Consider the following 23,985-nt stretch of genomic DNA (forward strand, 5'->3'; position numbering starts at 1 on the left):
AAATAAAAAAGTTTGGAGATACTTAAAATGGACATTTGCTGGGAATCGTAAGTTGGCTAGTGTTTGTCAAGTCTATCTGAAGCAGGAAGTAAGGCTAAACTAGTCAACAGCGCATGCGCAACTTCTTCAGAATCTCAGGATGTAAATTCCACTCAACCGGTAAAGAAATGTAATTTTATTTCATCTTTCAAATACATGTGTTATAAAATTAGTTGCCACTTCATGGCGTAAATAACAAAGCTTCAGGCTGAAATGTAGGTGTGGGCTTGTCGCCGTTGTTTGCTTTGCGTAGCGCCGCACGAGCAGACGTCATTTTACGGGGGAACGGAGAGTTAAAATGCAGTTACGAAACGACGTACGTTTCGTAGATAAGTAGCACGTAACAATTACATGAAAAGTTGAAGGCTTTACGCGTCACTGGTAATCGAGTTACCGAGTCTCCATTTACTCCCAAGCAATATGTTACGCCATTGTGTTAGACGTAATGGCTTCCATCGATGCCCGTATAAAGTAAAAAAAAATATCTGGCCGCAGCTACTCACTGCTCCTTTCGTTTTATTCTGGGATAAACGATGTTTTTATCTGCCCGGAACATGATATGTAGAGAGAGTTTTAACGTTACCAAGTCATGCAGTCAACGCCAAAACACATTATGCTTCCTAAATGAAACGTATGTTTTGAACAGGGAAGAGTATATAATGTCCATCGTCCAGTTTAATTCCTCTGTCGATCTTACATGTTATGAACCCAGCCATCCCCAAGACCAACAACATACGCCATAATACAATGTTCGTGGATAACTGCTATATACTGTACCGTAATTTTATATATATGCAGTTAATTCACCGTTTTTATTATGCACTGTCACGCTTTCTTAAGCCTTGCAAGATAATTTTTATTTCATACCTTTGTGTTTATCCTATTTTAGCAACATTAAATTCTGTAGCAAGTAATATTTCAAGGTTGACAAAACACGACAGCGTGATGGCAACGACTGAAGATGTAGCCATGTCCACTGGGGAAGCAGTGGTGGTGAAGACTGATGGTGAAAGTAACACAGAGTATCTAAATAAAGGCCAAGTCATCTTTCAGCTCCAGTCCATTACTGCAGGGTAAGTAACTGGATTCAGTGGTTTTAGCTACAACTTAGATACCGTGTAACACAACAATGATAGTTTTAAGACAGCAAAAAGTTTGTCTCAAACAATTACAAAACATTTCAAATGTGTCTGATTTTTGTGCTCTAATTTATTTCAAAATATGAGCTTTGGAGGCATGTAACATCCTAGGGTTTTGTTTACAGTCAAGCACTTCTCTGAATATGGATTTTCATGTAATAGTCCATATCCTCTCATTGGTCAAATAAAAATAATTTTCCAAACACTATTTTGGCTAGGCTTTACGTAATCAGCGTTTTTTGGAGTCGATTGGCGAGCTATTTTTACTTAATGTAAATGAAATGGTTTTCAGACTTTTTACCAGTCCAAAAATAAAAACTACATGAACGCTATTACTCTGTGATTGGATTTTTAAAATAAAGGCCGGACCCCAATATTTTTAGTTCGAATGGCCATTTTCACGTGAAGACATTTTCAAACACTAAAATAAAAACAAATGATTAAAAATATCACTCACCAAAACTACACTTCAACAAGCCTTGGCTGTATTATTATTTTTATTTTTTTTTAAGGGGAAATTTGTTTCTTGAAAACTGACACCATGAAAGTTAGACAGCTCATCACCAATAATCAGCAGCTCTGTATTTATTCTCCATTTTGCATTTTAAAAGTCGGCTCTGGCCTCCCTGTGTGGAGTTTACATGTTCTCCCCGGGCCTGCGTGGGTTTTCTCCGGGTACTCCGGTTTCCTCCCACGTTCCAAAAACATGCATGGCAGGGTGATTGAACACTCCAAATTGTCCCTAGGTGTGAGTGTGAGCGCTGATGGTTGTTCATCTGTGTGTGCCCTGCGATTGGCTGGCAACCGGTTCAGGGTGTCCCCCGCCTACTGCCCGAAGACAGCTGGGATAGGCTCCGGCTCCCGCGACCCTTGTGAGGAAAAAGCGGTTCAGAAAATGGATGGACATTAAATGTAAGAAGAAGGGTGTGTTTGTGGGAGTTGTAATGGATGAATAGAGGCATAAATCCCCACTCCCATTCAAAAAAAAAAAAAGAAAAAAATAATCTTCTGCTTCACAGGAAATCACTTATTACATTTGAGGGGGGCTTGCAACATATTACTCCCGTAAAATGATGGAACACTGTTAATTCTTCAACTCATGTTATGTTAAATGTCCAAGACATTTACTTTATGTCATGTGTGTCTGTTCAAAACATGCAATGATTAATTCAAAGTATTTTCTTTGCAGAGAAAAATCTGATGAAACTGGTGTGCCAGTCATGACAGATGAAGCACATCCAGGTAAGAGTATTTCAACGAAACAACGAGACCGTCTTTTCAAAATACTCATGATCCTTGTGGTCTTGTTTCACGTGTACCTTTTCATTTTTATAGAAGAGACTGAGGAAGGTGATGTTGAAATTTGCTGTCCTATAACATGCGGTGACAGTAAAGCAATGTTACTAGTGAAGAAATTTGTGTGCCCAGGAATCAATGTAAAATGCGTGAAGGTTAGTATTGCTCATTTCCATATGGATTTCAATTTCAAACGGCTCTTAGGTACCCAGGTTTAGCAACGCAATATGGACAAATGTCTTCATAATAACAAGTCAGATCAAACGACGAAACAATGACGATTCTTACAAAACGTGGAACCAAGGGAAAGAGAACGACTATGACAAGATTGAGCAGTCTAGATAAACAACACTTGAGCAAGAGCAGCAACCAGGTCAATAATCCGACAAGCACCAGGCAGCTTGTCAGTCCTTAAACATAGCCAGGCTTGATGAGGAAATGAGGCACATGTGGGACTGCTGGAGGGAAACACAAATCACCCCAGGGGGGCACGAGGCTCCATCAAGGGGGGCGTGTTTGACCTCCAGGAACTTGCTTTTTTACTTTTTTATTGTGTTTTTTTTTTTTTTTTTACTGTCTGAGAAGAAAGTGCAATTGCACCTGCACTACATTAGGGGGCAGTGGCGCTCTCATTGGCAGAGTGTGCGTAGGGAGCATTCGCTGGGTGGTGTAGGGGTTTTGTTTGCACGCTTTGCACACAGCACAGAGTATGAGTATGAAGTGTAGACACGAAATGCAGCAGACCCTCAAGTGACACCATGAAAAAATATTGAACAGGGATGAGAAGAGACACAGAGTTAAAGAGACAAATGAGAGTCTCCCGAAAGCTAAGACGAGGAAATATGATGAAGCGTATATAGCGCTCGGCTTCACTGTGACTACAGTGGGAGACGAGGAAAGACCGGTGTTCTTACTGTGTCTAAAAATGTTGGCAGCGGACAGCATAAAGCCAAATAAATTAAGCCGTCACTTAAAGACATTACACCCCAATCACGCTGATAAGCCGCTTGAGTTTTTTCAGCGAAAACGTGCCGAATATTGCCAACAATCATCCCGCTTTGTGACTGCTACTTCAGTAAACTAAAAAACAGGTCCCGACTACATATTGAGCAGGAGCCGAGAGTTGCAGTGTCCTGCTTCAAACGTCGCTTCGAAAAGCTGTGCGTTGCAAAACGTGCTCTGTGTAGCCATTAATCCAGACATCATCTTTGATTTTTAAAAAATCAGCACAAATTATTTTATATATTTTTGTTTTGCAGGTTAAAGTTTTTTTTCCAGATTGTGCTCCTGAGTTAATGTTGGTGATCAGTTTGAATGCATTACTATTTATTGATTTTATGTAATTGTAATTGTTTTAGTATCATATGGTTTGACATGGTGAGTCAAAAAAAGTTTAGTTTAAGGATCTAATTTAATTTTTGAATTTCAGATGCACTTTAAATCTTTTCTTTTATAGTTAATAAAGCTATTCTTTGTTGTAAGTTGGTCCATATTTCTTTCTTTTTTTTATTCTTTTATACGTTAATAAGGATACAGTGTTATGCAGAGGTGTACTTACAACAATTTTATAGACAAATGATACAAATGATGCGTAAGATGTTTTCTTCTTCCTGGGGGGGGGCATGACAGAAAATAATTGAGAAGCACTGCATTAAACTCACCATATGCATTATCTTATTGTCCTGAGCACAATTATACGTTTTCTTTTTATAGTCTGTCTACATATTCTCTCAACAAACTAATATGTACCTTGCCAATACTCTCTTCCCTAGTATGACAATCAGCTGATCAGTCCAAAGCAGTTTGTACATATTTCTGGAAAAGCCACTCTGAAAGACTGGAAACGAGCAATCCGGATGGGTGGAGTCATGCTCAGGTGGGCTGTTATTTTTAAATGTTTATACTGTATGTTTAGCAGCAATAACTACAATATGTTTATCTGGACTTTGTTCCATTGTGGGCACCAGGAAGCGAAAAAATTCTTGTTCGTTCTTCTTTAAGATCAGCAAAGCATAGCAGCCTGCAGCATATCATTCAAACGTTGCCTTAGCTAAAGCTTAAAATTTTCAGCTAATGACCCTGAAGCAGAGACCATTAGTCCACACTTCATATTTTAACCTTTTAATCATGACTGCTCGTAGCACTTGTGTACATACTCAATGGTCACTGGTTATGGTACTATACTTACTGAGTCTCTGCTTGTTCATGAGCAGAAGTCTATATGGGACTTTCAATACAACGTTGGAGGTTCGGGTGCATTTGAGTATAGTGGGTAGAAGACGTTGTCTCCCCTGCTGGCAGACATTCCGGCTAGCCACTTTGGCATTCATGCTCTCCCTTGGCGAAAGCGTTGCTGCGGCAAAGGTGGTGGTCAGCTGGTTAAGTTAAAACAGAATCCAAAATCCAAAATCTTCGTCCTCTGCTTGTTCGCAAACATGCACATTTATTCCGTCATGATGCTTCTTGGAGTTTGTCGACTCCTGCCAGCCGATAGTCAGTACTATCGGCTGTCCGACACTTTAAATACATTTTAAGTCATCGACACAGCATCGACTTTGCTGCCCTCCGCGCCTTCTCCGACGTGGGGTAGATCTCCAGTTTTTCGTCCTGCTCAAGGATGATCATATCCTCCTCATGGGGGATTTTAATATTCATGTGTGCTGTCCTGAAAAACCATTGGCAAATGACTTCTTAAATTTAGTCTAATGTGTGACTCGTCCGACACATAAACAAGGACGTAATCTTGTTCTTGCCAATGGTCGCCAGTGTCAAATTTGAAAGTCTTGGACAGTGTGATTTCCGATCATATGACTGTTTTCTTTGATGTCGTCTCCCTGTGCTGCTGTGAAGAGGCTAAATGGGAACAGGTGGGTGCCATGATTGGGTATAAAAGGACATTCCCTTATTCCGATGTTCACCATTTTGAACAACTGCGTGATCAAACCTTTTCGTGAAAATGACCATCATCCATTGGTCCATAATATCATCAAAAGGTTCAGAGAATCTGGAGATATCTCTGCGCGTAAGTGGCAAGGCCGAAAACCAACATTGAATGCCCATGACCTTTGATACCTCAGGCACTGCATCAAAAACCGACATCAAGGATACAGTGGTACCTCTACTTACGAACGTCTCAAAATGCCGCAACAGGACAATATTGCCTCTTGTTACGAAACAAATTTCAAAATATGAAAGGTAAAAATACAGTACGGTCTGCTACTTGCAGCTCCAAGTTTCCTGAACGCAACATACTTGGAGCTGCTCTGCAATTGGCTATTACCGAGCATCATCCTGGTGTGCCATTGGCTAAGAGGGAACTCTACTGTATGTGTCTGTGTGTAGATACAGAGAGATGTGTCAATGCAGTGTCCTCGTCATTCGCCCCTCGGGCCATGAGGCATTTTCGTAAATGTAGATCACCCAGAAAAAGTGTTGACCAGTCGGGCGATCGCTCACTATGCTGATGTTTGCCTTGGACATTTTCGAAGGATTGTTAAAAGCCGATAAAACCAAACGTCCATGGATCATTTCTTCACAAAACGGCAGGCAAAAACCACTTCTGAGAGACAACATGAACTAAAGAGGGCAAAGAACGCTGAAGACGCAGTTAAAAGTGAAGTACCGGTAGCTTCATTAATTTTCTCCACTCCTTCCAGAAAGATTATGGATTCGGGCCAACTGGACTTCTATCAACACACTACATTGTGTTCGAACACTTGCCGTAGCACCAAATTTGACCTGTTAATCAACAACACGCTGTTCCCACCTGACAGCAGCGGACTCTCATCGACATCTTCTAAAGGTGAGAGCATGTAAAAATACTACTTTGACTGACGTCTCAGTCACTCACAACACTTTTGAATTTGTCATTTTCAAACTTGTTGCCTCTCGTGAACGCTTTGAAGGGACCAAACAGGTGAAAGTCTGAAGAGGCAATATCTGGGCTGTAAATGGGATGAGGGAGCAGTTCCCAGTCCTGCTTGTTGATGGTCTGCACTGTTTGAGCTGCTGTGTGAGGCCTTGCGTTGTCATGATGCAAGATGACTCAGTCTGACTGATGGCCCCGCGCTAGCACCGCTGTTAGCCTCCAGCTAGCTTCTGGCCAGCTATCCCTACGCAGCCGCTGTGTTTATGAAAGACAATTAAACAGTATGGATGATGAGGAGGCAAAGAGAAACGTGCTGCTTTTTTTGGACAAGCCCAATCACACTCTATCTCTCGCTTGCTCGTGCTCACTTTTGCTTTCTCTCATGCTCGCTCATGCACGCTCATCTCTCTCTCTCTCTTTGTCTCTCTCTCTCTCTCTCTCTCTGTCCCTCCCTCCCTCCACCACGCACTCTAGTGCTGTCAAGCGATTAAAAAATGTGGGAGAAATTAATTATGATCTGTCATTAATTGATCTAATTAATCTATATTTTGATCTAATCTAAAAATTGGTTAAACAATCTATTTTCATTTTAAATTCATTACATTATTGAGACAGATCAAAAGGTTGACATCACATAAAAAGTCGCATTATAAAGTATTTTATTGTTTTTAAATAGACTTGAACAGGTGCAATCCTGGGGCAGCCCGGTAGTCCAGTGGTTAGCACGTCGACTTCACAGTGCAGAGGTTCGATTCCAGCTCCGGCCTCCCTATGTGGAGTTTGCATGTTCTCCCCGGGCCTGCGTGGGTTTTCTCCGGGTGCCCCGGTTTTCTCCCACGTTCCACAAACATGCATGGCAGGCTGATTGAACACACTGAATTGTCCCTAGGTGTGAGTGTGTGCGCGCATGGTTGTTCGTCTCTGTGTGCCCTGCAATTGGCTGGCAACCGGTTCAGGGTGTCCCCTGCCTACTGCCCGAAGACGGCTGGGATAGGCTCCAGCTCCCCCCGCGACCCTAGTGAGGATTAAGCGGTTTGGACAATGGATGGATGGATGGAGGTGCAGTCCTAGCGATTTACTTTCTGTTCTATTTGAGACTAGTCCCAAATCCTACCTGCAACATTTAGTTTTGACCACCAGGGGGATATCACTATTTTGTTTGTTTTTGTTCATCTCCAAATAATTACAAAATAAAAATAAAACAGAACATCAGGTCCATAAAAAAGTGCTTAGGTTAACATATCAAAAACAGTGAGAACACCTTTCTGAGCAATACAAGTACTGAACACTGAACTTGCTTCAATAAATAAAACCCTTAAACCCTTAAAGCACAGTGCTGTAAGTTAGCTGTAAGTTAGTTTTTGTGGGGCGTTCACACGTACAAAGCCGCTGAGCGTGTTAGCGCCGGCGCAGCCCCACTTGGCTTCACACGGCAGTTTCTGCAGTGGAGCAAAACGATAGAAAACAAAGAGCTGTCGTGTTGGTTCTTTTTAAAACATATACAACTCAAGCAACTACTCTACAGGCACGTCCTTCTCCTTCTCGGTCTCCGTGCCTTCTGCTCGAGAGGCGTTCAATGACCGCCCCGAAAACGTAAATCAACGATGACTTCAATGACACTCAGAAAAGCAATCATATAATGCGCCAAACAGAAAATCAAGAGAGGAAATCACAAAATAAATTCTATGGGGGGGTTGTGAACACACAACAGAGGAACAAACTACACAAACAACTCAGAGGCAGTCCAGTCTCCTACAAAAGGAAAGATGATGTTTGGGGACTATCTCCCCCCCATTCTAGTTGAGATGATATAACCCAAGAGGCAAGATGCCGCTTGCTACTGTTATTGCCAGTTGCCATTCTACTATTATTGCCAGCCATCATGTCTTGTGTCATTATTAGACAAACAGATGACGGAAGTACAACAGAGCACGAAAGCAACGCATTCTAGCCGTACGAGATCAACTCTTCTCACGCGTAGCGAGGCTACTCCCCGCGCCGCAAACGAGCATTTGCTCCGGAGCAAATTTTTAAACCACCTCCCTGAGGTGGGTTAAATTTGCTCCGGAGTAAGCTGTTTTCAGGGGCTACACCGGTGTAACTTTGCACGTGTGAACGCTCTACTGGGGCAGCACTGGCGTAGCACCAGAGCAAATGTTGCCGTGTGAACACCCCTAATGTCCACTTCAGGCTGTGACTGACAGTTGTTTCCCCACCCTCAACACCTCGAACACAGGAAGCTAACACATAAAAAGCAATATTATAAAAAGGCAACCCACCTACAGAAACAATAAACCTTGAGATTAAAATTGAGATTAATGCGATTAAAAAACATAACGTGCTAAATGTGACTGTAATTTATTAGTCACAATTAACGTGATAAATTGACACCTTTATAATCATGCATACAGTCATGTACAAAACCTCCGAGTCATTCAGCATTTCTTTCTGAATACAGTACCTTCGGAAAAAAAACAACCGCGGTGTAGTGAAGCCACGATAAATGAAGCGCGCTATAGTGAGGAATCACTGTATACGAAAACAGGCCATTCATTGAAGGTACATCTTATACTTCGAAGCACTTTATAGTGCGAAAAATACGGTACTTAACAGCAAACACGGAAGTGGATTTCTTGCGTGTGTGCTGTCTAGGTAGCAATGTCTGCGTGTGTCCCTCGCTCGCTCTGCGAATGTCCCTCCTTCCTCTCACCCTCTGTAAGATGTCTGTCATCTGTTGGTTTTAAATGTTGATCGGGCCAAACTTGGGTGGTGGAATGTGGTTCGTTGAACTGAGATTTACATTTAACACAAGGGTGGTATGGTCACGTGACTGAAATTGTCATCATTTCAATATTATTATCTTGAAGGTTCATACCTTGATTTTGATTCAGTAAACATCGCCCAGCCCCACTTCTTGACCTGATGATGTAATACAACAAAGGTGAAGGAAAGAAGGCATCAAGGTTAGGAGATTGACTTTCCAAAGAGGCCCCTGGGCTCCCTCTCCGAACTTACACTAGTGCTGCTTATGGGGGTGAAAGAGCGTTTTTCCAGTTGGTGCATTTTTAGGAGGGAGATGTTTGCTTGTGTCTCCGTGTCCTTCGATACGCTGCTCACACCAGTTCGATTGATCACAACATCTGGCGGGTGATTTCCTCTGCTCAATTATCAATTGGACCATCTTTGCAGTCTCCTCCACTCATTTTGTTCTTGTCAACACATGGCTACGGGTCACCTAAAAACAAGATATTCATGCATTATTATGCATTCATGTAGGTAGTTGTATGGCGGGTGGGAAAGGCTTGAGTAAAGGGACCGTTCTGGACTCTGCAAACTGTGGAGGAAAGCAGGCTCTGTCATAGGCACCGAGTTGGTTGCCCTGACATTTGAAAGAAGGTCACTGAACAAGTTTCTGTTCATGATGGATAATCCGTAGAAGCCACTGCACAGTCCCATCTCCAGACAGAGGAGCAACTTCACAGGCAGGTGACTGGACTGTTACTGTCCTGCTCTCTTGTCAAACTGAGGAAATTCTTCCTCCCCATTGCCATCTGGCTTTTTCATTTCACCCTGCGAGGGGAATGAGAGTACCACAGTCCCTCAACTCTGTACTGTCAACATTTTGCACGTTGATCCCCATGCGCCTTAATTCGGGACAATGTACAACGAAATCATGTTTGCAGCAAGAAATTTTTCACAACAGCGGGGTTTTCACTGTAGCAAATTTGATCTCAGATGTAAACATTGGTTATTAATGGTTTTCACAGTCTCAGCAAGTACAGGTACTGTACGTCTAGGGAAGGAGACGGACAAAGACACACCTGTGTTTGTTGAAAAAAGGAGAGCTGTGGTTGTGGTTTTATAATTTTTTTTAAACGCAGACTTTATTAATGGTTTTCACAGCAAATACAGGTACTGTACGTCTTTGTCTGTCTCCGTGCTTTCTTCCCTTCCATTCGAGAGGCGTTCATGGCCGCCTATGAAAAACGTAAATTAATATTTACTTCAATGAAACCACGAAGAAAATCAAGCAAGGAAATCACAAATTAAATTCTGTAGGGGGATATAGAATTTATTTTGTGATTTCCTCGCTTGATTTTCTGTTTAGATGCATTATTTTCAATTTTCGTAGTTTCATTTAAGTACAGTAATAGTTAATTTACATTTTTCAGAGGCGGTCATGAACGCCTCTCAAGTTGAACGGACGCCTCTCGAGTTGAATGGGAGGAGTGTGGCACCATCTAGTGGAGGCATTGTAGATTGCGCCTTTTAACACGAAGCGTCTAATGTATGAATTTTTTTTTACAAAATAGCCATTCATTGAAGGTGCGCCTCATAATCCAGTGCGTCTTTTCGTGCGGAAAATACGGTACTCTTTATTTTTATTCCAATAGTGCATAAGTATGAGCATACACTTATTTGACACTTCATATAGTCAGTGTAGAAAGATTCAAGAAAGGGAAAGAAATTGCGAAATTTACGATCAGCATTCACTTTCACTGACATCAATTTCTTGGCTAATGTCTTTTATTTTGCTTCCTCCGTCTTTCATTTTGATCACTTTTACCCTCTCTCCCAGCATCAGAGCTCTTCTTCTCTTAGCTGCTTGACATCCAAAGGTCCGTTTTGTAGCCATTTTAGCAATGCAACGTTCTTGCTGCGTCTGAAACTAACAATAACAAATACTTCCTGGGCTACTGCGCATGTGTAAACCAGTGTGGTGGTTGCTGTTGCCGTTTCCGAACGAAGCAGTTGAGGTCACTGTTGGATTAGACTTCGTTGTAGTGAATCTTGTTGCCAGGCAAGAGCAGAGAAAAAGATTTTGTATAATGCAACAGGGTTTTTTTTTCGTTCATGCGTGAAGATTTATTCACACTAGGGGGTATTTTCGCCCATATAGATTTCGTTGTAGAGGAGTTTCACTGTACCACTGTCCCTCAACTCTGTGCCGTCAACATTTTGTACGTTGATCCCCATGCGCCTTAATTCGGGACCTTCATATTGCACTGGTATTTTCACATTACCTTTATTTACATACAAACAAAGACAAAAAAAGACTTGCATTGATGCTGTTTTGTATCTGACACTTTTTAAAATGTATCACGCATTCAACATGGCCTTTTTGTCTTGTGTTAGGGTATTCATTGTAAAGACGAAAGGAACAGTACATTTCCCTTGTGGATGAATAAAGTATCTGTCTTCCTGTCTTCATCATCTGCATTGTTTTCTGTCCAACTATTCTGATAGGGAACAGAAAGCCCAAATCATAAACTGTACTTATTCCATGATTTAGCAAAATGAGTCAATTGTGACTTTTATGACAATCTGAACACACTCTCTTGTGTCGCTCTTGCAGCACAGCAGTCCTTTGCTAATGGTAAGATAGTTGGAGACAATATGACCGAGAGGCCGAGTGAAAAGGAGGACTGCATCTTAAGTTCAGCAGAATATGTCAATAAGGACTCTCCTGAAATCTCAGGTACCTCCACTCTTCTAAGTGTTAGTCATTTCACGACACCGATCACATTTCAGAGACCAGATGTATGATACTGTTGTCTGCTTATCCCTAGAAGATACGCTAAACTTCTGGAAGGGAATTGCTGATGTGGGTTTACTGGGTGAAGTGGTGACCAAAACCAGTACTGAGCTCCTGGATATGCTGAACCGCTTGCAGTTGTTGAAGGAGTCCGTTGTCTTGCAGAACACAGGTACAGTACAAAGATGTTAACCGTATTTGCCGCACTATAAGGCACACCTAAAAGCATTCGATGTTCTCAAAAGCCGACAGTGCGCCTTGTAATCCAGTGTGCTTTATATATGGATCAATATTCGAATTTCTTGGATAGAGTATTTTGAATGTTCTGGAAAGCGCTTTGTTCCAGCTGCAGCGGTTGTGAAAGCGAGATATAAATAAAGGTGTATTTTATTGTATTTTCCTTAGCGTCGCTCCATCTAGTGCACAGGTGTCAAAGTCAAGGCCCGGGGGCCAGATCCGCCCCCCCCCCCCCGACCTCATTTTATGTGGCCTGTGAGAGCAAATCATGTGTGTCAACGTTCATGATTCTTGCTGAAATCTGTCCTGAAATGTCAAATTGTCATGGGTAATAAATAACGTTGAGATTTTGCACCGGCCCTCTGAGGGAAGACCTAACTCCGAAGTGGCCCGCGACAAGAAATGAGTTTGACATTCTAGTGGATGCATAAGCAACCTCAGCCACTATTGTAGCTTCTATTCTATGCGCCTTATAATGAATGCGGTGCACCCTGTATGTGAAAAGAGTTTTAAAATAGGCCATTCATTGTAGGTGCGATTTATACTCCTTATAGTGCGGAAAATACGGTACTTGTTGCCATACATGATCAAGTATCAAGTACAACTTTATCGTCAAATGTGCTGTATGTGCCTGTGAACTTTTCCTCCCTCTTAAACAGACAACAAGAGGAGCCGCTGCGGGTGCCTGCTCCGCCATAATCCCAACACATTTATTTGTTGTGGTTAAGTTCAGATAATTGTGTAGTTCTGTGTTTGCAAAAGCGAAACTAATCCTTTCTCTCTGATCACATTTCCTCCCTGGTAGAGGTTGCAGTGCTTAGTAACCTTGGCCAGGTGTTTGGACTGCTCAACACTGTCAAGAAGATACTGGTGAAGAGGCGACAGGAAACTGATCCCAGCCAGGCGCAAATTCTTCAAATCCTTTGCAGTGAGTACTGCACACATTGAAACACGTTTTGCAAGAGTATACCTTACTATGTGCTCTTGAGAAATGACTTTGGGAACAATAAGTTAACAGAAAGCAACATTATTTTTTTGGTTTTGTTTTGTTTTGTTTTTGAAGCAAAATATCAATCCAAAAGGATGTAGAAAGTGCTTCTTTTTTTTTTTTTATCTGAAGTTACCGACGGCCATCAACATTCCCAAATAAATTAAGAAAAATCAATGAACATTGTACTGCAACTCTGCTTTAACGATAAATAATTTTATCCTACAACAGAAGTGTAGGATGCGTGCATGCGTGTGCAGATACGTATGTGTGTACATACGCATCTGCACACGTCCCCATAAAATTCTCACTTTATGATTATTTGTTAAAAACAATAACGTTGATCAGTTTGAACCTCAAATATCTTGTCGTTGCATTGCATTCAATTAAATACAGGTCGAACATGATTTGCAAATCATGGTATTCTGTTCTTCTTATTCTTATTTCAGTTCAACACAACATCTTAACTTTACCGGTATTGGGTTTGTTGTTAGTTAAAATACAAGTTAGCTTTACTAGCGACAGTATGGTTGCAAATTTTGCCTTTTCCTTTTAAAGTGTTGAAATCATTATTCAAGAAATTAATTCCCATTAAAAAAGTAGCACGAAGGTACCTTGGACTTGAGTAACACATTACACAGACAGTAAAACAGTAAACCCTCGCTATAACCTTTCACGGCTTTGCTGTTTCATGGATTTGTTTTGTGCATTTTTTTGGGGGGGGTAGGTTTTTTTTCTTAAAATGCATTGTGTTCTGCATCCTGATTGGCTAAGGAACTGTAGACCAATGTCAACAATATCCACGCCTAGTCTCTGTAGAGCTTGCCACAATTTAAGTTTCCAACAAAAACAGATTTTCATTTTTGGTTTCATTCTATAGTCCAGTATTGTATTATATTGAATAATAATTGTAAAAAAAATAAAGCTGACTCGAACTCTTGTGATTCTCAGTTCATGGGAATATTAAAATAATGTACCTTTGTACACGATGTTAAAATGCCAATTTATGTTATTAACTCAGAACTCCACATTTATTGAGCTAATTGTGACCCCGACTGTTACAGTATATCTGAGGGTTGCAGGAAGTGGTTAATGTTGATTAAGAGTAAACCTCAGGTTGATGAAAGAGACGAAAATGTGAGTTGCATATGGCAAACGCGTTGATTTCTTATTTTTGTCATTGTTTTTCACCCAAAAAAGGGTGTTCATCAGCGACGGTCGTATGGGCAAGAAAGGCTGTTGAACATTGGTCGACCGGGTCAAGTCTTTCTAAACGCGGAAGGAAACCATTATGAGGAGTGACAATGACTAATCCACGGATTCCGCCTATCGAGGGCTCTTTTGGGAATGTAACCCCCGCGATAAATGAGGGTTCACCATCTTGTGCGTTTGTGTTATACAGTCAAACCTCGGTTTTCATCCATAATCCGTTCCAGAAGGCTGTTCGAAAACCGAAATTGTTCGAAAACCGAAACCACTCTCTTTTTAAAATAAAAATGTTTACTGAACACGTCTGCTCACAATGGAAAGCAACACGAGGAAGCGTCACTTCCTCGTGTAAGGAAGGCGACAGGAGTCAAATGGTGCATTCAAGTGCGCTCAGTTTGTTCGAGAACCAAAATTTGTTCGTGATCCGAGACATAAAAAACTCAAAATTTTTGGTCGAAAACCGAATTGGTCGAGAACCGAGACGTTCGAAAACCGAGGTTTGACCGTATATTAAATGATGGAAGAAACTTGCCCAATGATAGCTAGCTAGCTAGCTAACTATTTCGCTAGCTAGCTACATAGTACACATGTACAAAGTACAATGGTTGGAGATAGTTGGGTGGACCCTGGAGTGGCCACAAACCAATCGCAGGGAGCGAAACATTGCAATGAAAACTGTTTATGTCCCAACACAGAACCCCTTTCAAATCTTTTTGGAATGAGCAGTTAAATTGCCAGTGATGCTAATCTGAAAAAAAGTTTGGTTTTGTTGACAGTATTATTAAGATTGGAAGATGCATAATCACTGACGAGTTCCAATTTGCACTTTGCATTATGATACGATGATGGGAAGTACCGGTAATAACAAAGTAGACATCATTGTAACTTGTTTTTATTTGGTTGTTTGTGACACATTTTCATTTCTTCTATTCCTTCTTTGTTGTCTGTAGACCTGGAGTTGCAGTTGGCAGAACAGCGAAAGCAGCAACAGCGTCAAGCTGTCCTGTCATGCCCACACCATTCCAAAAGCATGGCCACCATCAAACGGCAAACAAAGCGACCCCGTTTACAGAAGCCCGTTACTACCACCACCCTCCTGACGTCGTGCATCAATCATCCTGCACTGACACCTCCACAGTTCACCATTCTGTCCCCAATCTCCTTATCCTCTCTGGGTCAGTCATTTGCTGTGGCAGAGCTACCGATCACATCCCTCGCCCAGTCATCGAACACTGTCACTCTCCTCCCCACCGGCTCACAGGTCTTCACACGGAACATGGTGACTGGAGACGGAAAAGCTGACAGTCTTACCTTACACACGTCTTCCAACCTCACACTGGTGGATACTAGTCCCCTGCATAACTCAAGCCGGTTGAGTACAATGGTCAAACCTGTCGAGCTGCTACACCTGAGCCAGCAAGCTGTGTGCGCAGAAGCAGTACCCATAGAGGCACAGGTGCTGGATGGCGCCATGTTGGTGCAGCAGAGGTTAATGCAGGGAGAGGTGGAGGCCAGCCAGGAGCACACAGTCATTGAGATCAAGCCACATTCAGTTGAAGAAGGTGAGGTCATGGCGGTACAGCTGACCGGCGAGTCAGGTGGAGATGAGGCTGGTATCGTCCAGCGGAGGATGGAGGTCGCAGGCGTTCGGGGGCTGGAGTTGGATGCCAATGGACATGTACCGGGTGTACACATTGTGGTGATAAGAGAAAGTATTCAGGAAGAAAACCAAGTTAAATAAGAAATACATGTCATCGCGGTAGGCATTGAAAGACCGGTTAGCTTTTCAAAAACTTCATTTCATAACTGGAATTTAATAAATTGCATTAAAAAAAAAACAGAGTAAGCGTGGAGAGCATTTTTCATTAATTTTCCAATCCGCCAACCTTCACAAGGGTCGCGGGGGGTGCTGGAGCTGTCTTCGGGCAGTAGGCGGGCGACACCCTGAACCGGTCGCCAGCCAATCGCAGGGCACACAGAGAAGAACAACCATCCGCGCTCACACTCATATCTCAATTTGGAGTGTTCAATCAGCCTACCTTGCATGTTTTTGGAATGTGGGAGGTATCCGGAGTACCCGGAGAAAACCCACGCACGCCCAGGGAGAACATGCAAACTCCACACAGGGAGGCTGGAGCTGGAATTGAATCCGGTACCTCTGCACTGTGAAGTCGACGCACGAACCACTGGCCAACTGGGCCGGCCAGCATTTTTATTTATTTATTTATTTTTAATTCAATGTATTTTTTTTACTGACCTTGGTAAACACCACCTAAAGTGTGGTTTTCAGAAATGCCGCTGCTGACCTTAAAACATGCAGTCATTCTAAATTAACAAAGCCGACTTCAAATTTCAAAACAGAAAATCAAGCGAGGAAATCACAAAATAAATTCTATAGCCCCACTACAGAATTTATTTTGTGATTTCCTCATTTTTGAATACAGTACACAACAAAGGAATAAATAACAAACACTTATAAGACAGTCCAGTCTCCTCAAATTTACTGACATGTGATCGTTCTGTTGCCGCTATGTGCAAGCAAATGCCAAAATAAATTCTGTCGGGGGGTTATAGAATTTATTTTTTTAATTTTCTGTTTTGATGCATTTCTGTGTTTTTCGTAGTTTCATTGAAGTAATCGTTAATATACACGTTTTTTGGAGGCAGTCATGAACGCCTCTCGAGTCTAACGGGAGAAGGCACGGAGACGGACAAAGACGGACCTGTAGCTTCATCTAGTGGATGCATTGTAGATTGCGCCTTATAGTCCAGTGCGTGCAGTATATGAAAAAAATTACAAAATCGGCCATTCATTGAAGGTGCGCCTCATAATCCAGTGCACCTTTTAGTGCGGAATATACGGTAACTTCTCACCATCATTATTTGCCTGTGTCCCACTCCCACTTAGCATTTTTTATCATAGATGTGAGCATAACTTTCTTAAAAGCATAAGCGTTCTTCATTGCAAGCATAATCAATTCATCATTAACAATATGCAAATGTTAGATAACTAAAAAACAATCAACCTAACATTCTTGTTTTGCAAGATTCTTGTTTGGTAAGTAAGCATTTTGGTTCTCACGTCATTTTGGACGACCTTACGTTTCGTGTTTAGATTCTTGCCATTTTGTTTTGAGCACTTTCGTTTGTCAAATTTACGTTGCAGTTTGCAAGTGCTTTCTGTTCGTATCTGGTTTTCCTGGCCTGTTGTTGTTAGCGATTTCTGTTTCTGCCTTGTCTGTACTTCGTTTTTGTATCAATATATATATTTTTTAGAACACGGTTTATCTGAGTCGGCATTTTTGGGATCGATACTCCACACCTGGTTTGTGTCAATCATTTTTGTAACCAATTCTCAAACTGTTTTTACTGACCTCTGTTTTCAAAGCTATTCATCAAGTTGTTTTGTATGATAGGAGGCAATCATACATTTATTTGGGTTCTCTGACACCCCTTCAGAGGAAACCAATACTATGATGTGGTCCCTGACAAAAATGAGTTTGACACCCCTGTTATAAGTGATAGATGTTTAGTGATTTAGAATGTAGAAAGTGCGTGCAGTTCCTCTGCTGACGTCACACCAAGATAATGGGGTGAGGGATGGGGGCATAACCATATTGCAAAGGTGAAAGAGGCGTTCCAGCATTTGTGAATTATTGACTGATTTCCATTCATCCATTTTCAACTCTGCTTTTCCAAGAACAGAAGACAACTGATAAAACCTAGTTTCATTTTTCCTGAATTAAATAAATACATCGAGATTTTGACCGAAAATTTGATCAACCTGGACACATAATCTACTAGTCCAATACTAGTATACAAGATAGTAAATAGGAAGGATGGGCAACTGCCCGCAGGCCGACCACATTCTAAGTGGCCACTTAATTGTATAATAATAACATTTCCCTTTTTTTTTGTTACAAACCGAAAGCATTCTTCAAAGACTGAGATCAACTTTCAACATACATTACATCTTCCATGAAAAAAAAAGGAGGGGGGGGGGGATCCGGGTTCACTGTAGTTTGAATCACCACAAACATGTCTTACTTGCACTTACACTAGACTTTCTAGTATAAGATCTAGTGTATAAGACTTATACAGTCAGATACTAAAACGTGAGTCGTACTTTTTCCCGATTTGGAATGCCGTGCAGGAAAACCATAGTATAGTCACCAAACTACGGCCCGCGGGCCGGATTCGGCCCGCCTCCACATTTGGTCCGGCCCCCCTGAACAATACCAGAGAGTCTTTTGATTTATTTTTCATCTATGTATATTTGTATTTTATCATAAAATTTGGCTTTTGCAATAAAATATTCCTTAGTTATGAACTATTTTCATGATGAACTATTAGCTAGTAACAATTTCATAAACACATATAACGTGACATTTGTTCCATCCTTCTGCGGTCTGTGCCGTTATCTGGCAACCCCAGAAAAAAAAGTCCTAAACCCGTCCCTCTCAAAGAGAACGTAATGATGGCGAAAAGGTGAGGTAAGAGAAAAAAAAATATTCAGAATACAGGGAATTTAACCCAAAATTTTTTTCCAATGCAAAGAAAAGATTGTCTGTCTCATCTGTCGGTGGCGGTATTCAAAGAATACAAGGTTTATGAGTCTGTCAACTCAGGGGCGTAGCTACAGGGTGGCCAGGGGTGGCCAAGGCCATCCTTTTTCAATCTGTGGCCTCATCCCTGGCCACCCCACCTAGGGTAAAATTTTGATATCTGCGATTCTCGGACATTTCCACATACTGTATATGCAATAGCATATTCTTAGACCCCTTGATACTCCGCCACAGTTTTTTAACTGCATATTTAATGAGTAAATTGATCAGAATCCAAACTGTACAATAATGTTCGAATCCATTATTTGTCCACAGTGTCGCCCCTCCCTTTTGTTTTGTTTTGTTCCCTTTTGTCAGTGTGGGCTGGGCGTCTTCCTAATCAGTGCAGCTGCCTCTCTTACACACCTGCGAGTCTTCATCTCATCAGCCACTTGCAGCATGAAAGCCAACCGGAACAGCCACCCATTGCCAGTTCGTCAGCGATCTTTCCTGCCGTACTCGCTTCTGCCAAGCCGTTACACTCTAACGTTCCTGTACTCCTCTGCGTGGTCATTTTGACTCCCTTTAAGTTCCTGCTACTTCGACCTGTCCCACTTCCTGGCAATAAAAGCACTCTGAGTTCATTGTGTCTGCGTGTGGGTCGTGCGCTCATCTCACGCGAAGCCTAACAAATAATCCGTTTTAAGTAAACAACAGTAGTTATAATCTCTTAAGTAAAGAACATTCAATTCTTACAGTCGGTGTCAATCAAAAACAATTACCTGTACTTTCACAACATAGCAAGCAAACATGGCTGAGAAGTAATTGTTTCTCAAACCATCCACGGTCATGCTTTCATGAAATAAAATGCATACATATAAGAATGCACGCTCGGCAACCCCTCACTGAGATGCTGTTCCATTCCGGCCACACGATTGCAGCATTTCTGGCTATGCCCCTCCCTAAATGTCGAGTATTTTGACACTGTTCATAAAAGTGTCTTAACTTTTTTCGAGTACTGCTTTATGAGATATTTTCTTTTTTCTTTCTTCCTTTCAGTTTGACCTATAAACTGGCGCAGTATAGATTTTACCATGTGTTGTAATTTATGGCAGATTAAAAAATCCCCCGGTTGTTGAGCCTAATGTTAAATTAATAAATTTTACTAAGTATATTTGTACATTATTGAACTAGGATTATTACGACTATATTTTCATAGTTAACTCTTTTTCCCAACTGCTTAACCCATATTATTGTTTTTATACGAAGTGTTATTATTCTATTCTTATTTTCTGGAACGCTGATGACGATGATGATGATGACGAAAACGTGACGTAAAGGGAAAAAAAACGAGGGCATTCTGAATCAGCACGAGAAAATTCGAGAAGTTTACTTGCATCGCTGATTAAAAAAAAATATCAGCGTTTGTTGATCACGGTGTTATGGCCACAGAGCAAAATGGGATACTGCATGAAGACATCACATTTTTTACGCTTGTATAATACAGTACCTTATAAATGAATATCAACATTGAGGAATCGAGCGAGCAACAGAATCAAAATCACGTCGCCTGGACGTGATGAAATGACTTGTAAAATACCTTTCTTTTCCGATTATTAATGATGTGAAGCGAAAACGGGAAAATGTCCAGTTTAGCCCATATTAATCACAATGAAATGAAGTCACTTCAAATGAGTTGTTTCGCGGTACGTATTTGCACACAAGAATTCTGACCAACCAATGGCTGCGCAACCGAGATGACGTCGTCATTGGGCCGAAACATTTATTTTTTTTGTGCGCGCTGCCAGTGCCAGACGAGTGCGATATAGTTCAGTCAAAGCAACACTTGGTACAAACCGTATTTGTCACAGTGTACGGGACATATTTGTAAGTACATGCGTAAACCTGCTTTCATGGTTTTTCGAGAGATGATGCCCAAAATTATGCTTATTGCCGAATTACACTGTCAGACAAACATTTTATTTTGCTGTTGTGTTGTGAATTGAATGTCTGGGTGCTTATTTCAGTGTTAAATATGAGCGATGTATCATGAAAATGCCCAAGTTGTTGTCCCTGCAGGGCGGCATTTTGTGAAAGGCTTCATTGTGTGCACTTTGTCGCGATTGCTTGGTGTTTAGTCTTCGCGGCGAAGGCTAATTTGGTTAAATCGAAACTGGATGTCTGATTCTCGATAAAAATCCTAATGTTAGCGATGTTGTTCCGTTATCACTTTCGCCACGGGAACGCGAACGACTTGTTTATCCCTGATGTGAGTCGGTCTTTTGTTTGCTGCTGCTCATCACAGCGCCGTCAAGGCGTCTTTGTTTGATGGTGATTGTCAAGCCTGTGTTCCCGAGTGAGAGGAGGAAAAAAAAAACAAAATCAGCATCACTGTAGAATAACATAACCCCAAAATTGTTGTTCAGGCCACGCCAAAAATTAACAACGATACATATAAAAGAGGCACTGTCAACAGCGATTGCACGCCGTCAGCAGTCACCTTTCACTTTCGTAATGGGGTCATGAGAAGAAATTGAATTTATGAGAAGAAATTGATGTGTGCAATGAGTTTGCTTTTCATGTCAAGTAATTAGTCTGCTTTTTAAGGCACGGACTAAAATTGGGTGGGGTGTGTGTGTGTGTGTGTGCGTGTGTGTGTGTGTGTGTATGAACGCACACGCATTCGTGCGCGCACATGTATGTTTTTGTGTACGTCTATATATTTTTTTATTGTGAGCTTTACGTTGTTCATATGCGACCTAGCATGCGAGCATCCCTCCCCGAACTACAATTTAATCGCAGGAAACGGTTGCTCAATCATATTCACGATACGTGCCCAACCCCACCTTTTTCCCTAAGAGGATATATTGTTTTGTCACAATTACCGTATTGTGTAATGTGTTATTGTTCCCATCTCCCGCCGGTGCCTCTATCGCTCGTGAAAACTGTTTTCACACATCATCGTTTATCCACAAAAAATGCAATTTAAATATCTGCTCATTCCCGCGGGCTTCATCTTGTCGAAATAGAATCAAAATGGTACTCAATGTGGGTGATTGGTGATGACTGATGCCAGACCGTTTTTTTTTTTTGGAGATGGGCGGTGGTTGGGTGCAGTTTTATAGATGACCATGGGGTGTCGCTACTGTGCAAATGTTCAAAGATTCGATGGTTTGTCTCGTCGTTAGCACTTGGAGTGATCACGAATTAATCCCAATATTTTTCTACTTTTGATCCTCTTAAGGTAAATCAACAAGCAGCATTTTAAGATGGCAGCCTCCGAAGGTGAATGTCAGAGATTATTATTTATTTATTTTTATTCATCATATGACTGAAATGTTTTGATTTGCTGATTTTATTTTTTATCTATAGATATTCAGGTCAAGGAACTTGACAAGCGAGCCTCTGGCCAAGCCTTTGAGGTTATTCTTGGTGATCCTACCCCGGATAGTAAGGGTGACTTCCCCTTGGCCCCTCCAAAGAAAAAGGATGTCTCATTGGAGGAAATTCAGAGGAAGCTGGATGCTGCAGAAGAAAGACGCAAGGTAGAAGTTGGTTACTTCATTTAGTTGTTGAAGTATACATTAAGCCAGGGTAGTGTCCAAAAATGAGGGAAAAATATTGATCAAAATGTATCCCAATGTTCTGTGAATGTAATAACCTGTCCAGTTATCTATTTGTAAAGGAACATGCTCCATGAGAAGAATGAGGTAGGAATAACATTTTATATACAGGTACCTGTATATATTTTTTCCAGAACCATGAAGCTGAGGTTTTGAAGCATTTAGCAGAAAAACGCGAGCATGAAAAAGAAGTGCTGCAGAAAGCTATGGAAGAGAACAACAATTTCAGCAAGATGGCTGAGGAGAAACTCAACCAAAAAATGGAAGCCAACAAAGGGAAACGTACAGCAATTATGGCGGCAATGAATGAAAAATTCAAGGAGAAAGTAATTGTCACACTTTTTTTTAAATTGATATTTTGCCACCAAGATATTGAGATTAATGTTTTTTTTCTTGATAGGATAAAAAATTGGAGGAGGTGCGAAAAAATAAAGAAACCAATCAAACCAACGCAGACGAAGAAACTTCAGAAGACTGAATTACATCTGAAGACTGAATTACATAATGTGAATGCAATGTCATTTTTGTACTTTACTATTCTTTGTCGCCTTTTTTTAGTTGTGGTTGTTAATGTTAACCAGTATACCCGTGTTCACTTCCTACATGAAGTAAGAAAATATTTGTTTTTATTTTATTGAATTTACATTTATTTTTTAATTCTTAACTCAGAAACGTTCTTGTGCTTATTTTGTGTGGCTAGCAACCTCAACACCGTTAGTTGTGAAATCTATCCGGATCATCCCAGAATTGGAGGATATTTTACGTCCCACCCATCAAATTTTAAATAATCCACATACACAATGCAAAATAAAGCAATTTAAGTACATGAGTAAATTTACTTGTGTGGAGACCAAATCTAAAATAAATAAAAATAAAAAATATATACTGTATAAAAAGGTTTTTAAAACTGTACCAAATAAGTCTGGAGCACCCCCTAGAATCCTATTTTTTCTTGTCCCACCACCCCCAATGATCAAATCAAACATGAAGTTCAAATTTCGTTGTTTTTTTTTCTTCTTTTTTTTTTTAACCCTTAGCACAGCGGCTACTACAGTGGACGGCTCATCGTGTTATCAGGCTACAGGGTGCATGAAAGGGTTAATATGATCTATTTCTTTTTTGTCTCTTATAATTGTGGAACCAATTTTTTAAAATAAATGAATAATATTTTAAATAGTAATGGTTATTTATGGAACATGTCTCCAAACGTGCACGCAACCCTGTTAGCATAAACCTTTTAGCATGGTAGAAGAAGAGGAAAGCAGTGAATCACATGATATACTCGCACTCATGCAACTCTGTTATGCATATGATCAGAATCTGACATAAAAAAATTTTTTTTACCTATTTACAGAAGAAAATTCGTCCTCTTTGACAGCAGTGACTGCTAGCTAAAAATCCAGCCTCTACTCCGGAAACCTAATATTCGACCAGATTTGCAACCCCGTTACTGTGATTACAATGACATGTACTGTAAACACAGAATAAATCATGTTATAAAAATCA

At 41.0% G+C, this 23,985-nt stretch overlaps 2 protein-coding genes across 4 annotated transcripts; both read left to right on the forward strand.

Moving 5' to 3' along the window:
• The first annotated feature begins 105 nt into the window (after positions 1-105).
• On the forward strand, positions 106-16,152 carry gmeb1 (glucocorticoid modulatory element binding protein 1). Of its 3 annotated transcripts, none has more exons than XM_086136278.1 (10): positions 106-159; positions 929-1,112; positions 2,368-2,420; positions 2,514-2,629; positions 4,247-4,350; positions 6,131-6,276; positions 11,699-11,821; positions 11,913-12,050; positions 12,921-13,043; positions 15,263-16,152. In XM_086136278.1, the coding sequence occupies exons 1-10, from the start codon at positions 114-116 to the stop codon at positions 16,051-16,053; spliced, it is 1,824 nt and encodes a 607-aa protein (XP_085992404.1). In that variant the 5' UTR covers positions 106-113; the 3' UTR covers positions 16,054-16,152. The 3 variants fall into 3 exon arrangements, with proteins under 3 accessions (XP_085992404.1, XP_085992406.1, XP_085992407.1); XM_086136280.1 differs by having other exon boundaries at positions 11,916-12,050; XM_086136281.1 differs by lacking the exons at positions 106-159; positions 929-1,112 and adding an exon at positions 2,006-2,090.
• A 4,433-nt stretch (positions 16,153-20,585) lies between these two features.
• stmn1a (stathmin 1a) lies at positions 20,586-23,985 on the forward strand. The gene is made up of 5 exons (XM_086136282.1): positions 20,586-20,743; positions 22,101-22,141; positions 22,229-22,401; positions 22,614-22,805; positions 22,880-23,985. Exons 2-5 carry the CDS (start codon positions 22,126-22,128, stop codon positions 22,955-22,957), a joined length of 459 nt encoding a protein of 152 aa, XP_085992408.1. The 5' UTR covers positions 20,586-20,743; positions 22,101-22,125; the 3' UTR covers positions 22,958-23,985.

The sequence above is a fragment of the Hippocampus guttulatus genome, chromosome 18, assembly GCF_054856545.1.
Source record: "Hippocampus guttulatus isolate MCC_2025c chromosome 18, RoL_Hgut_1.0, whole genome shotgun sequence".
NCBI lineage: Eukaryota > Metazoa > Chordata > Actinopteri > Syngnathiformes > Syngnathidae > Hippocampus > Hippocampus guttulatus.

Coding starts and splice junctions, on each gene's coding strand:
- gmeb1 (XM_086136278.1), top strand. CDS start 114: ATGCGCAACTTCTTCAGAATCTCAGGATGTAAATTCCACTCAACCG. Junction 2,421..2,513: donor GACAGATGAAGCACATCCAG/GTAAGAGTATTT, acceptor TCATTTTTATAG/AAGAGACTGAGGAAGGTGAT. Junction 4,351..6,130: donor ATGGGTGGAGTCATGCTCAG/GTGGGCTGTTAT, acceptor CACTCCTTCCAG/AAAGATTATGGATTCGGGCC.
- stmn1a (XM_086136282.1), top strand. Junction 22,402..22,613: donor CTGCAGAAGAAAGACGCAAG/GTAGAAGTTGGT, acceptor TATTTTTTCCAG/AACCATGAAGCTGAGGTTTT. Junction 22,806..22,879: donor ATGAAAAATTCAAGGAGAAA/GTAATTGTCACA, acceptor TTTTCTTGATAG/GATAAAAAATTGGAGGAGGT.